Source organism: Nothobranchius furzeri, chromosome 17 (assembly GCF_043380555.1).
Source record: "Nothobranchius furzeri strain GRZ-AD chromosome 17, NfurGRZ-RIMD1, whole genome shotgun sequence".
NCBI classification, from domain to species: domain Eukaryota; kingdom Metazoa; phylum Chordata; class Actinopteri; order Cyprinodontiformes; family Nothobranchiidae; genus Nothobranchius; species Nothobranchius furzeri.
Window position 1 is genome coordinate 53,460,899 of NC_091757.1, and position 15,116 is coordinate 53,476,014.

Consider the following 15,116-nt stretch of genomic DNA (forward strand, 5'->3'; position numbering starts at 1 on the left):
AAGGGTGCCAAGTCTTTTAATGGAAATAAAAGTTATCAGCCTACAGAGGGCTCAGTTGCGTAGACACCCTAAAATCGAAGTGAAACGAAGATGTGGCAGGCTAGTCCATTATGTCAAAAACTTAATTTCTGCAACTCAAATAGCTTTTCAGTATCGTGTGTGCCCCCCACGAGCTTGTGTGCATGCTTGACAACGTCGGGGCAACAATGAGACAATGGATGGTGTCTTGTGGCATTTCCTCCCAGATCTGTGTGAGGGCGTCCCTGAGCTCTTGTACAGTCTGAGGAGCAACCTGGCACCGCCTAATGGACCGAAACATAATGTCCCACAGATGTTCTATTGGGTTTAAGTCAGGGGATCGTGAAGGCCATTCAATTGTTTCAATTCCTTCATCCTCCAGGTACTGCCTGCATACTCTTGCCACAGGAGGCCGGTCATTGTCGTGCATTAGGAGACAACCAGGACCTACTGCATCAGCGTAGGTTCTGACAAAGGGTTCAAGGATTTCATCTTGATACCTTATGGCAGTCAGAGCACCATTTAGAGGTCTGTGCGTCCCTCCATGGGTATGCCTCCCCAGACCATCACTGAACCACCACCAAACCTGTCATGTTGAACGACGTTGCAGGCAGCATTACATTCTCCTTGTCTTCTCCAGACTCTTTCACGTCTGTCACAGGTGCTCAGGGTGAACCTGCTCTCGTCTGTAAAAAGTACGGGGCGCCAGTGGCGGACTTGCCAATTCTGGTGATCTTGAGCAAATGCCAGTCGAGCTCTACGGTGCTGGGCAGTGAGCACAGGGCCCACTACAGGACGTCGGGCCCTCAGGCCATCTTCATGAAGTCTGTTCCTGATTGTTTGGGTAGAGACATTCACACCAGTGGCCCTCTGGAGGTCATTCTGTAGGGCACGAGCAGTGCTCAGCCTGTTCCGCCTTGCACAAAGGAGCAGGTATCGGTCCTGCTGATGGGTTGTGGACCTTCTACGGCCCTGTCCAGCTCTCCGAGAATAACCGCCAGTCTCCTGAAATCTCCATGTTCTGGAGATTGTGCTGGGAGACACATTAAACCTTCTTGCTGCAGCACGTGTGGATGTGCCATCCTGGAGAAGTTGGACAACCTGTGCAACTTCTGTAGGGTTAAGGAATCGCCTCATACTGCCAGTAGAGAGCCAAAACTAGCACGAGTGGAAAACCAGCCGAAAAAGATCAAGAGGGAGAAACTTGAAATGACCTCTACACGTTAAACCAGTCCTGTTTTGAGTGTTTTGTAATTGTTGCCACTTTAATGCACCTGCCATTAAGTCCATGAACACCAATACAGCTGAAAGTGATTAACAATGCCCTCAGCTGCTTAATCAACCAGGAAATTATCAGACAGGGTTAATTGATTTCATGCCAGGCCCAATATAAAAAGTGTTCCTTTAATTCTTGTGAGCAGTGTAATTTATTAGGGCTGGACAATAATTCAATAACAATATTTATTGATCGATAGACATGTGGTTCAGTAGGGAAAAAAAGGATCAATAAAAAGTTTACTTTTTCCATTATAGCCTATCGGGTAGCTTCATACTAGTCATTCCTCACACTCAACCAATGAAAAAACACTGACCCAAGCATGCTTCGTCACCAAGCCCTCCCCTCACAAACCTAAAGAGACAGCAATGTGACTCAAACAAGAGGTTGTAGCAATGAGAGGAAGAAGAAATTGTCCCAAAAAAGGTTACAGGAGTTAACCGGTGTGGCAATATTTTCATTCTTACAAGTCTGACAATAAACAGTGGTTTGCAAAATTTGCAGAGAATCGATAAAAACAATAAAAAACAAGTCTGATAACGCAACCAACTGGTTTTATCATGAAGTAATCACATACAATGGCCAGGGCTGCACTTAAAATATATTTTCTACATTTTCCATATAGTTTTCAATAATTATTGATATTTACAGTTTTTTCTATATCATCCAGCCATTATATATATATATATATATATATATATATATATATATGACTGAATCCTTCCTGGTTAATAAAAACTAACTCCAGGATTATTTCAACTAGTCTGAAAGCCTGATTTGTAACTGCACACAATCATTTTTGTTTACTATTTAGAATAAAAATGTGGTCAACAAAATGTGTTTTTCTTGCAACACAACCTAGGGCTGGGCGATGAATAGAAAATTGATCATTATCGAAATTTGTGACTCTTATCGAGATAATTTTCCCCATGTCAATAAATGTGAGGATAAAACAGTGAAAAGATGTGTGTAGGTTGGCAACGTTCATGTACCTTTAAGAAGCTGTACCACCTGAGTGTGTAAAAACGTGACTCAACGTAATCCATGTGACAGCCCCATCTAGTGGACAACTTTTTTTTCTGCGCATATCTGTAGTTATCATCCATATAGTGTTATCGAGGTGAAATCCTCAATATATCGTGATATTGATTTTAGGCCATATCGCCCAGCCCTAACTCAATATAATAATTAAAAAGATGGATCGAATGTTATACAAAAGCTACTCCTGACATATTTCTGATAAGGTTTTAACTTAAGTTTTAAGCTGGAGGTGCATTTCAGCCTGCCAGATATGAGCTATAGATTTATTTAAATAAAAAAAAGAATGTGCTTTTCTTAAGTATAATTTCAAAAAATGAAAAGTAGAACCTCTTATAGAAATGTTGTTACTTTAATCAAGTATAAATTATTGCCCTAAACATCCGATTAGGGCAATATAATACATTTGCACTCATAAACAAACAGAAAAATTATTGTTTACTGAGAACAGGCTGTTTGAACCCTCTGTGGCCATCATATGTGCTGAAAATATAATTTATAATCACATTTATCCGTAAACCGCCTTCCTGACCCCTTGCCTGATTGTGACTAAAGCCTAGTCCACACGTAGCCGTTTTTAAAAAAAAAAAAAAAAACGAATATCCACCCCTCCAAAAACTTGCATCCACATCACCTCGTTTAAAAAAAAACTCTGTCCACACGTACCCGGATAAATACGTTGTTAAGGACATGCCAGACCTGTAGGCGGCAGTACTTCCCCCGTTCTTAACCTCGTCCTTCGTCTGTGGTCTTCCGCAAGGAGCAGTAATTCCGCTTGCAAAAACAAACAAGCAAAAAGCGCTTGGACAATTGGTAAAGCGAGCGATGCTCTGAGGGCATCCATGCTGTCGGCTAGTGTAAACACAGGTCGCACACGTGATGTCAGCATGTTCTGTTGCGGAAAGTGACGTTGCGGACCTTAAAACTCCGGTTTTGTCCGTCCACACGCAGACACCCAAAACGGAGAAAACGCAGATCTTCACTTTGGCCGGAGTTTTTAAAAAGCTCCGTTTTCGTGTGGATGACAGGCCAAAACGTAGAAAAATATCTACGTTTTGGCAGATCCCCGGCTACGTGTGGACAGGGCCTAATATCTGATGTTCTGCACAAAAGCCCTGCCTTGTTTAGCACAGCAGTGGTCGTAATGCAGTCACACAAAAGGTTATTATTAGGTACAAACACAAAGATGTGACAGCTTGGGGTATGCATTGGACCCAGGCTTCACCACCAGCTGGTTAGTTGTAGGTCATGATGCAAAGACTAAGAATGATGTCAGATGTGGTGAAAGAAAAATGTGGAAAATAAAACCTACTCTCAGCATGAAGAGGACCACAAACATTGCACGGGCATCATGAACATAACAAGAATGATCCTGTGTTTGTTTACTGTTTTACCACAAATAATTTCACAATGAGACTTTAAAACCACTCATTGTTGCAATCTCATTGGAGATTTGAAATGGTATGAGTTGAGTTTGAGGCCTAGTCCACACGTAGCCGGGGTTTTTTGAAAACGAATATCCGCCCCTCCAAAAACTTGCATCCACACCACCTTGTTTAAAAAAAATCTGTCCACACGTACCCGGATAAATACGTTGTTAATCAATCAATCAAAGCTTTATTTATAAAGCGCCTTCCGCAGCCCTGTCAGGAAGCCCAAAGCGCTGAACATTGTACAGTTGTATGTAAATATATTGAATAAATCAACAATAAAAGAAATTCAAATTACAAAATACAAAATGGAAATTACAAGATAGATGAAACATTCTGGTAAAGGACAAATGTGTGAAACACATTTGGATTGAGTGGATGGATTGAGTGAACCAATGAAAACTGTGGAATGGATTCAAAATAAAAGAGGGCCAAAATCAAACATGTTCTGGAAACGCCAAGCGGAGGAGGTGTGTTTTTAGGTGATTCTTAAAGACTGGCAGAGAAGGGGACAGCCTAACTGAGGGTGGCAACTGGTTCCAGAGTAACGGTGCTAGGACTGAGAAAGCCCGGGTCCCCACGGGTACGACACCTAGATCGAGGGACAGCGAGCAGGCCTTGGTCAGAGGAGCGCAGAGCACGTGATGGGGAATGTTTGTTCAGGAGAGTGGCCAGATGGGGGGACCACCACCCTGGAAGAAATGATAAACAAAGACGAGGATTTTGAATTGTGTGCGATAGGAAATCGGAAGCCAGTGCAGAGAGGCCAGAACCGGACTGATGTGGTCCCGTTTCCTGGTCCCAGTCAGGAACCTGGCAGCGCTGTTCTGCACAACCTGTAGGCGACGCAGTGTTGACTGACACAACCCTGCATATAGAGAGTTGCAGTAGTCGAGCCGAGAAATAACAAAGGCATGCAGTACCCGCTCCAGGTGGGCTCTCGACCGCATATGCTTGATTTTAGCAAGGCGTCTCAGGTGAAAGAAACTGGACCGGATCACAGAATTGATGTGAGCATCAAATTTAAGTGTTAAGGACATGCCAGACCTGTAGGCGGCAGTACTTCCCCCGTTCTTAACCTCGTCCTTCGTCTGTGGTCTTCCACAAGGAGCAGTAATTCCGCTTGCAAAAACAAACAAGCAAAAAGCGCTTGGACAATTGGTAAAGCGAGCGCAGCTCTGAGGGCATCCATGCTGTCGGCTAGTGTAAACACAGGTCGCACACGTGACGTCAGCATTTTTTTGTCGCGGAAAGTGACGTTGCGGACCTTAAAACTCCGGTTTTGTCCGTCCACACGCAGACACCCAAAACGGAGAAAACGCAGATCTTCACTTTGGCCGGAGTTTTTAAAAAGATCCGTTTTCGTGTGAAAAAACTCCATTTTGGTGTGGACGACAGGCCAAAACGTAGAAAAATATCTACGATTTGGCAGATCCCCGGCTATGTGTGGACAGGGCTTGAGCTTTCATTCCCATCATGAGCCGACATGTCTCTCATCAGTGGGGGAGGGGGTTAACATTATGTTTTGTAATGAAGTAACACAACTGGAGGTGATGATAATAAAGATTAACAAGTCAAATATGGACATTTTTGTCACAGCGATAGCACTTTTTTTTTTTAAATGTTAAATCCTTGACATCCTCAGCTTATTGTTCATATTTGCCTCTGGGTTTGAAATGAAATGAGAAGCCAGCCCAGTCAGCACAAGCGTTGGTGTGTGTTAGAGGTTGCACGACTGGACCTGCAGGGCAGACATGCTGCGCTGAAGCTGAACAGAGCTGGTTTTGTGCGCCAGCAGTCCAAACGGAGACAGTGAGGCAGTGTGTTTGTTTTACAGAACCCCCGAGCAAGGACGGGAGGGTGACGGCTTTCTAAAACCTAAACCAAATGGATAGACCAACGAGGAAAGCGGGAGGTTTTAATGCAAGTTGCGAAAAGATGAATCAGAATCATCGTGGGATTTCTGCAGAAACAAAGGGAGTTTATTTAAGCCGGACAGCATAAATATCCGTAAAGTAAATTAGCCTCAGGAAGTGCATCAGATTGGCTTTAATATAAATGGAATAAAAGAATGCAGCCTTAAACATCTTCCTCTGTAAAGGGTGTGGTGCACGTTCGTAAAAAGGAAGTCAGACTGAGCTACTGACATGCTTATCTAAAAGGCCAATGCAAATCAAAAGCTGCTTTCGTATTAGATTCAGTTTGGTTAAATAGCCACTCTCCTTTAGCCAAGACTGCGTCTAACCCAACTTTTGATTTGGTGAAAGTTGAACGCTCACCATTGTTTCAGGGGTTTTCCGAACTGGTTCAGCCTTCAGCTCAGGCCGCAACCACTCTGGTAGCATTCCTGCAGCCAAGCTAAAGCTGCAGCATTGCACAATGACCACGTATGTCTTTGTTCTCGCGGCGCATGTAGCAATGCCTGTTGTTGGTGATTTGCCGTACTTGCAGTTGAGTGTTACGAGTATTTCATCACCTCGAAGTGAGTCGGCCTGCAGGAGTACTACTTGTTGTGGTGCAGGGTTTTGCCACACGTGTGCTCTGTTCACCATCTCTCCTCCAAGCAGGAACGGACACAAATTCATGTTTCACCCTGAAAAAAACTGTTCTGTCTTTTCCAGGCCAAGTCAAGGTGTTTAGAGCGCTGTTCACCTTCGACCCCAGAACTGTAAGAACTTTTAATGTTTATTCCAATAACCGATGAGTTTTTTTTTCTTTCCGTTAGGGCTGGACGATAATTCAATAGTTCAATACATCTATCGATAGACATGTAGTGCGATAGAAAAAAAATAAACGAGTCGATAAAACTTTGATAAATAAGTTTCCTTTTTTCATTATAACCTATCTGGTAGCAGCATACTAGACTCGCTACTTACTCCTAACCAATCAGAACCAGACTCGGGCACACTACGTCTCAAGCCAAAACGGAGCACGAGGCAGCAAGATGTCTCCGCAAGAAGAGGTGGAGAAAAACTAAAAATACCAAAAACAAAATGGCCAGGGATGCGCATAAAATGTATTCTCTACAATTTTTAAAATAGTTTTCAGTAATTATCTATTGATCAATATAAAAAAATTATCCACATACATTTTTCTATATCGTCCAGCCCTACTTTCCATGTTTATTACGTTATTGTTAGTCATTTAGCCATTAACCATTAAAAACAAACAAGAAAAATATGACTTGAGAAAATATAAAATAACCTAATTGGATTTTAATAATGAATGCACTGATTTAATAAAAAAAATGTTTTTAGGGCCTATACCAATTTCACATACTTGTGCACCTCTGACCTGTAGTTACAGAATTTGGCCTTCATGTTTATCTCGAAGATAAACAAAGTATTTAGCTTAATTTTGTAATGGTGTCTCGTTGCCCTGCTAAATTTACACTTCAAGTCAAATTTTTACGCGCTACGCTTCCAGAATACATAAACCTCAGCAGTTCAGATCAGGCCAGATGGGAAGTCAAACCTGGGTGCAGTGTAAAACATCTGGAAACTTTCAAAATAAAAGTCACATGCAGATTTCTACTTTCTTAGCTAGTTTTTTTTAAAAGTACACCCTTTCCTGTAAAGCTTCTGTAGGTGAGGTAAACGGATCAGACAATAAACGACAGACTTTTCTGGACGCGTGAACCGTGCAACTCTCTGGTGGTTTCGTAACCTAGCGGGACCAGCTGCGTGGAACGCTTTTGCTGCTGATTAGCATCTGAAATAGGGATGCAACCATACCACTTTTTTCCAAACCGATACCATACCGATACTTGGAACCGGGTACTCGCCGATACCGATTACCAGTACCGATACTTGTACAAAATAACAGTTGAACAGACGTCTTTCAACACGTCTTTTTGACGTTAATTAAAATTTGGGCGTCTTATTACTGTATGGATGTATTATTGTAAAAAAATAAATACATTTTGACTACTGAGCCAAAATGTCTTATGTGCAAACCTGGATTTGAACTCAGGTCCTCTGCATCCGAGTTATCCATCCATTTGACTTTTGAATGTTGGTTATACTCCTCAGAACTAGGGATGCAGCGATACCACTTTTTTCCAAACCGATACGATACCTGGATCTGAGTACTCGCCGATGCCGATTACCGATACTTCCACCACACAAAAAAAAGCAATGATTTGGAATACAGATTTTATTTTCTTCTCTGCTTTCAACAGGAAAAGACTGAGAGGTACGTAAAAAGTAAAATGTATGAATGGAAATCATCACAAAAGTAAAATATTAGGTGAACAGAAATGACAAGTTACAGTGAAAGCCATTTGCAAGCAACTGCATTGGTATCGGTTCCTGGTATCGGTTAACTTTTACCGATACGATACTGGTATACCATCGCTAATCTGAAACACTCCCAGTGGGTAGGCCGGCGCCACCAGGGCTGAAGGTAAAACACGGCTATTACGTTACACGCCGCTTACGCATCCGGTGGAAAAGCGGGGTAAAGTTTTTATCAAATATTGGTACAAATCCTTCTTTGAAACCACATTTTCTTTAATTTTTAATTGGAAAAAGTACAAAAGTTTAAATTAGACAAACACTACATCACGTTCATGTTATTTTGTTACTTTTGCAGCCAGATGAGTTGTACTTTGAAGAAGGAGACATTTTGTACATCTCAGACACGGTAAGTGTAAAAAAAAAAAAAACCCCGTCAGACTTGAGCTGTTTTACTCCCGAAATCTTGAACCTGAAGTTACTTTTCCTCTTTTATAAATAAGTAAACTTGCACTCTTTGACTTCCATGTCTCTCCTTTTATAGGATTGCTTTTCTACTGTCAATCTATTTTCATTCTTATTTAATGTCGTGTAAAAATATCTTATTTCCAGAGTGACAGTAACTGGTGGAAGGGGACATGTAGAGGAAGGACGGGACTAATTCCGAGTAACTACGGTCAGTAAAGAGCCATCTTCCCCTAAATAATGTTGTTCTGTTTATTTACTCACAGTGTGCAATTGTATTTTGTTTTAGTGGCAGAACAAGCTGAATCTATCGATAATCCGATGCATGAAGCAGCCAAACGAGGTGTGTTTAAATTTAGATTTATTTAGTTTTTCTCTTCTCTCGTGTCCTCTGTCCTGTAACGATAACAACGGCGGTTTGATTGCATATGTTTGGGAACAGGCAACATAAGCTGGCTGAGGGAATGTCTGGACAACAAGGTTGGAATCAACGGGCTGGATAAGGCAGGAAACACTGCCCTCTACTGGGCATGTCACGGTGGACATAAAGGTAAAAAAGCTGCATTTTCACGCGTTTATTTCACGGATTTTTAAATGTCGGTTGTGATGCTTGTGAAGTGACCAAAACAGAGAAATTGGTCATTTACTCTTCCCTCTGATACAACTCGATACATATGCTGTTATTTTTCTGCCAGATGTGGTGGAGTTGTTGCTAAGCCAGCCCAGCGTGGAGGTCAACCAGCAGGTGAGGTGGCTTTAATGAATCAGTCCTGACCAATCAGGATAAAACAGAACTGGAGAGAAAGTACTAGATGTTTCTGTGGAAAGGTACTTTTCACTAAATGATGTTTTAACTCGGGTGTTGGGATTGATGACCAGCTGACCTTTAAAGATCACGTTGCCTCTGTTGCTCGTTCATGCCGCTTTGCGCTGTATAACATACGAAAGATCAGACCATACCTAACACAACATGCCACCCAGCTCCTGGTGCAATCTACTGTCATCTCCCGCCTCCATTACTGCAACGCCCTTCTAACTGGTCTTCCAGCCTGTGCTGTGAGACCTCTTCAGATGGTCCAGAACGCAGCGGCGCGTCTGGTCTTCAATCAGCCAAAAAGAGCACACGTCACCCCTCTGTTCATTGAGCTCCACTGGCTACCGCTAGCAGCACGCATCAAATTCAAATTGCTAACACTAGCATACAAAGTCCGAGATGGTACGGCTCCCATCTACCTGAATCCTCTTGCAAAGGCTTACGTCTCGGCCCGGCCGCTCCGGTCATCACAGGATCGTCGGCTAGCAGTGCCTACACCACGCTCAGGACAATCCAGACTCTTCTCATGCATCGTTCCACAAATGTGGAATGACCTTCCAAGCACTACCAGAACAGCGGCGTCCTTTTCAATTTTCAAGAAACTCCTGAAGACCCTGCTCTTCAGAGAGCATCTTCTAAACTAGCACCCTCCCTGCACCCGTCCCCCTCTGTGATTGATTATGCTGCCTCACTGCCACCTATTGACTGAATAGTGTTTGTTGTTAGCCTCAAGGGCAACCTGCCAGCTTGATTATCACCTGTAAGTCGCTTTGGACAAAAGTGTCTGCTAAATACATAAACATAATACATTTTGCTATGTTCATGGAAATTATAATCAAGACAGAATTAGTCTTTTTGTCTGTATTTGTCCATGTTTAATGTTATTTGAGCTATACGATGAAAATGAAGTGTTTGTGTGTGTTACTCCGAACGGGAGTGGAAGTACCAGAGGCTTCATTCTCCAACAAACCGTAAACAAAGAAAAACAAATAACAAATCCAAATATTAAATGTACAAATTCCATTAGAATATTTCTGTAGTTTTGTGAGAAGAAGCCAAAATGTTGGTTACAGATTTTGTTGATTTTGTGTTTCAGAATAAACTTGGAGACACACCGTTGCACGCTGCTGCCTGGAAAGGTTATTCTGATATCGTGGAATTGCTGCTGAACAAGAGTGAGTTCATCAAAACATTAAAAAATTCAGTCCAGAAGGTCATTAAACCTACAGAGCTGCACAAAAGGGATTTGGACCGTTACAGATGTTTAACAAATGCAGCTTTTCTGATGCATTTTAAATGTGTCCGATCAGTAAATATATTTAAATATTGGACTAAAATATAACCGGAGTTCTTTTCCTATGATAAAAAGTAACTGCCCACTTCATTCAACTATGAAATATCTCTGATTAACCGCATTATTTGGGAAGCTGAGTTCAGTTTAATTCTCTTAATCCAGGCTAGATTACTGCCGCACCTGTAAATGTAAGAGATCAGTTCAATAGACCTTGTCAGCATTGAGAAAAGATCTAAAAATTCAAAAAAAATAAAAATCATGCCCCATTCTAGAGAAATCCAACATCCAAAGCACTGCAAGTCTTTGTTCAGGCTAAGGTCAGAGGTCATGGTCCCAGGAGACAAAAGTAGATCTAGTTGAGAGTTGGCCCTGCTACGTCAAACACTTCATTTCAGAAAAAGAACATTTTAAACAGTAGGCACGTTTCCACTATCTGGGAAACTTTATAAGGTCCATCTCCCGGGCTATTTCAGGGACCAGCTGAGTGCCTGCACTAGAAAAGGGTCTAGTAGTCACTGGGTGGGACTTGTGGTTAAAGCCGGGCGGACACTGTGCGACTTTTTCACTCGTAGCACTCAGCTTCAGCTCAAACTGTACGACTTCCTCGCAGGGCAGATCTCACGAGTCATGTGCTCACGCTGCACGACCCAGTTCTCGGATGCGACCTGACTGCTCACACTGTACGTCTGGTAGCGACACGTCGGACCTAAAAATATGCTAAAAATAGCAGTTTTTACACAACACGTCAGACTTTTTTGTCTTGCCTGTTGTCCTTCGGGAGTGCTGCAGGAGGACACACAGGGATTTATGGGGGTTGGATGAGGAAAACGAAATAAAGTAAATCTGTGTTTAGTGATCAGTTTAATTTGACATGAACACGACAAACACGCTTTCTTGACAATCTTTGTGAGTAAAAAAACGTGTAGAAATAAAAACAAACAACGTGTGTTATTAGGGAAATAGCGGGCGAGCGGTGTTGATGCAGGATTGCGCATGCGCCGTGAGCGGTTCTGATACTTTTTGGGTCGCAGCGCCGCTTCAACAGTGCGATACCCTCACGAGGGACGAGCGAAATATCAAACACGCCAGAAGTTTGTGCGAGCTCACGACTGCTGATCGGTAGCTGGTCACGTGGTGTTAGTCGCCTCTCGTAACCGCCTGTACACTACACGACCGCTCGGCGCAAAACTCGCCCCGATCTCGTGGATTCTCGCACGAGTGGAAAATCGGCTCAAAAGTGAAAAAGTCGCACAGTGTCCGCCCGGCTTAACTCATGCTGATTGGTACTCACTAGAAAATGATATGAGTAGACGTTGGCAGCTGGTATTTGTACAATTGGAAGATGATAAGCAGCATTGATGCTGCTTTAAAATCGCCATTCATCAACTCCCAAATCCAGAAAATGCAGTGAAAAGCTTCGACAACGCTGTAATTTACACACAGCCTCTCTCCCCAACCCCTCAGTGGATTAAATCACAGCAAACTTTGAATGAAACTTTAATGTTTTAATGGACGCCTTTTGGCACCGATTAGTGACTTGACTCACTGCTGCAACGGTCGTGATACGCCGACGTCTTGGCAAAATCCCAAAAGGGCCGATATTGTTTGGAGACGACGACTCGGAGGAGCGAGCCCAATGTGGAAGCCCGGCTGTGGTGGTGGCAGTGTGATGGTCTGGAGCTGCTCTGCTGCTTCAGAACCTTAATGACTTCTGTGATGCACAATGATGACAAGTTGAGGATTTGTTTGCGAGGTCATGTCTAGGATTAATGCTTTTATTACGAGACTGGATTAGTGTAATTCTGTGTGCTGGAGTAAGGTTTTTAACAGGGGTAAAGACATGGAAGCTCATGGCGCCTGTCCTGGTGACGTTGCACTGACTTCTGGTGCATTTCCTGGTTTATGTCTTTAAGGCAGTGCTGGTCCCAGTGCTGCACAGACACCTCCCGTCATGGGCACTTTGGTTGTCTGCGTTAAACTCGCTGTTACACACGCTAAGTGCACTAAATGTTGGCTCCAACGCTCTGGTTTTTTTTTTTTTTTTTTGGTTTTGATCGTGATTTTAAGTTTTGCAGTGCTTTGGATGACCTGACAGGTGTGGCAGGTAGTGTTGTCAAAAAAATCGATACCTAGATATAAATCGATACTAAAAGTGGTATCTAAATTAGATATTCCATCCCTGTGGTATCGATATTATGGACTATTATACACAGCCTTCTCCAAGTACACCGACACGCACGACAGCCAGATGCCGTAAAGCAGCCTCCGCCTCCCAGACAAACAGAAGAAGAAGACGCCGCATGGCTACATAGCAATTTCCCACGCGAGTTGTCTCCGATCCAAGTTTTGTCTGCCAAATAAATAAACAAAAACATAAACAGCGAATTTGGGAGGCGCTTCACAGCCCAACTTAATTAGCATACCAAGTCCGACACGTAGTTGTATATTCACGCTTATGTGCTTAAAGGAAACTCCCGTTTATTGCAACCCGGACTTAATTTCTAGCTTGCAGTACGTTTGTTTACTCACGCTGACAACTTTGGTGCTACTTGGATTCCCCGGGGTATTTAGATCCATCGGCGAATCGCCATCAGCGTATATCCATATAACGGGTGTGGACGGGCACCCATGGTGCAGCCTCGAAATAAGACATTATCTGCACCAAAACATCTCCATGTTGAAAGGTTTTGTTAGGAATCATTAACATGATTCCCCTGTTCGTTTGGAGCGAGTCTGGGATTTCTAGGCGTAAATAGACCAGTCGCGGCTAATCTAACCGGCGCTTTTAATGACGTCACTGCCGTGCGCCAGTCTGTTTTTATTAAGATTACCGGTAGATGTACCTTTGTCCTACTGTGGAGAAATTTGTTTTCTCCCTTTATTGACCAACAGAGTTGTTCAAAAGTACAGAACAAAACATATGGAATTACATCTTATGACAAAAATGCACCTTAAACAGAGTTTAAGCAGCAAAACATCACTCTGCAAATAGTGTATATATAGTGAGACAATTCATGATTTAAAGTGTTAACTTTCGCCAGTTTTTGTATGCACGTTTTAAAAAAATGCTGATACTTGAAAGGTTTAAGCACTTTACACACTTAATTAACATTTAATTTTTGCAATATAAATTGAGGAATGTTATTTTTTGAATAAACTTGTTCAATAAATTGTTGTTTTTAAATAGTATCGAAATCGAGTATCGAGTTTTTTCCCCAATATCGAATCGAGTTTGAAATTTTAGTATCGTGACAACCCGTGTGGCAGGCGCTATGTAACTAAATGTGATTCGCCGTTAAACTCTGGTTTCAATGTTTCACACATTTGCTTTGATGTCGTTGGATCTTTTTTGAACAATTGACTTTGTTTCAGATGCGAGGACGGACATCAGAAACAACGAGAATAAACTAGCTCTCGAGATGGCCACCAATGCTCAGTGTGCTTCACTCCTCAAAAGGAAGCAGGGAACCAGTAAGTTCTGCTGAAGCTGTGAAGCAACACTTGCATACGTCACCGTGATTTATTTATGTCAATTATGTGCAACAGAGAATGTGTTTGGTTTGGAAAGCTGGAGAAAATGCGCCTAACGTTTCATTTGTCCTTTTTCAGGTTTCACCCGCACACACAGCAACGCTGAAGAGTATTTGGACGATGAAGACTCCGACTGAGCCCTTCCCAACCCAGTTATGAAACATCTTCATCGTTTTCCATCACTTTTGTGGAGTTGGAACATAAGTTTTACTCCAGGCTTAAAATGGACTTGCCGTCACTGCAACTCCATTCTAGGTCAGATATTTGGCTCAAAAACACTTTAGTTCTCAGCCCTCCACATCCTTGTCAGTGTGAGTTTCAAAACCCTGATTTTAATCCGGTTAGCGGTTTTCCTGTTTGCCAGGAATTTGTCTCAGAGCATCAGGAGCAAACGCACTGAGGGCAGAATGGAGGAAAATGACCAAAGCTTCTAAAGAGACACATTCCAAACACAGATTATTATATTTAACCTATTAAGATGGAAGTGCCAGTGCAGATTAAAAGATTTAATCTCATCACAACTTTGTACATTTAAGCGGCAAATTACTGGTGTATTTAACCGAGAGGTTGGCAGATGTTCTTTGTGATGTGGATCTATGGGCTTAAATGGGTAAACAGTCTTGCATGACGGTAATCAGTTACTGTTCTGGTCTGTTGGAACATTTCCAGTGGCGGCACGGATCTGCTCTCAGATCCGTGTCGCTGAAGAACTCATCTGAAACACTCTAATCTCTTCTGCGTTTGATGGTTGGTTTCTGTCATGGGAGCAAATTTCAGATTAACAAAGATCTTTTTTTAAGTGCCTTAATTATGTACAACTGTGTGTGTGTGTGTGTGTGTGTGTGTGTGTGTGTGTGTGTGTGTGTGTGTGTGTGTGTGTGTGTGTGTGTGTGTGTGTGTGTGTGTGTGTGTGTGTGTGTGTGTGTGTGTGTGTGTGTGTGTGTGTGTGTGTGTGTGTGTGTGTGTGTGTGTGTGTGTGTGTGTGTGTGTGTGTGTGTGTGTGTGTGTGTGTGTG

General features: G+C 42.5%; 1 protein-coding gene across 1 annotated transcript in view; it reads left to right on the forward strand.

Annotated features, from left to right (window-relative positions):
- ostf1 (osteoclast stimulating factor 1) overlaps window positions 1-14,619 on the forward strand; it is a 16,162-nt gene extending 1,543 nt beyond the window's left edge. Inside the window, exons 2-10 of the mRNA XM_015972922.3 lie at window positions 6,384-6,430; window positions 8,356-8,406; window positions 8,610-8,673; window positions 8,752-8,805; window positions 8,905-9,012; window positions 9,158-9,207; window positions 10,373-10,451; window positions 13,943-14,041; window positions 14,180-14,619. Coding sequence (XP_015828408.3) covers window positions 6,384-6,430; window positions 8,356-8,406; window positions 8,610-8,673; window positions 8,752-8,805; window positions 8,905-9,012; window positions 9,158-9,207; window positions 10,373-10,451; window positions 13,943-14,041; window positions 14,180-14,238 — 611 coding nt within the window. The 3' untranslated portion in view covers window positions 14,239-14,619. The remainder of the gene's footprint in view (window positions 1-6,383; window positions 6,431-8,355; window positions 8,407-8,609; window positions 8,674-8,751; window positions 8,806-8,904; window positions 9,013-9,157; window positions 9,208-10,372; window positions 10,452-13,942; window positions 14,042-14,179) is intronic.
- Window positions 14,620-15,116: the final 497 nt, after the last annotated feature.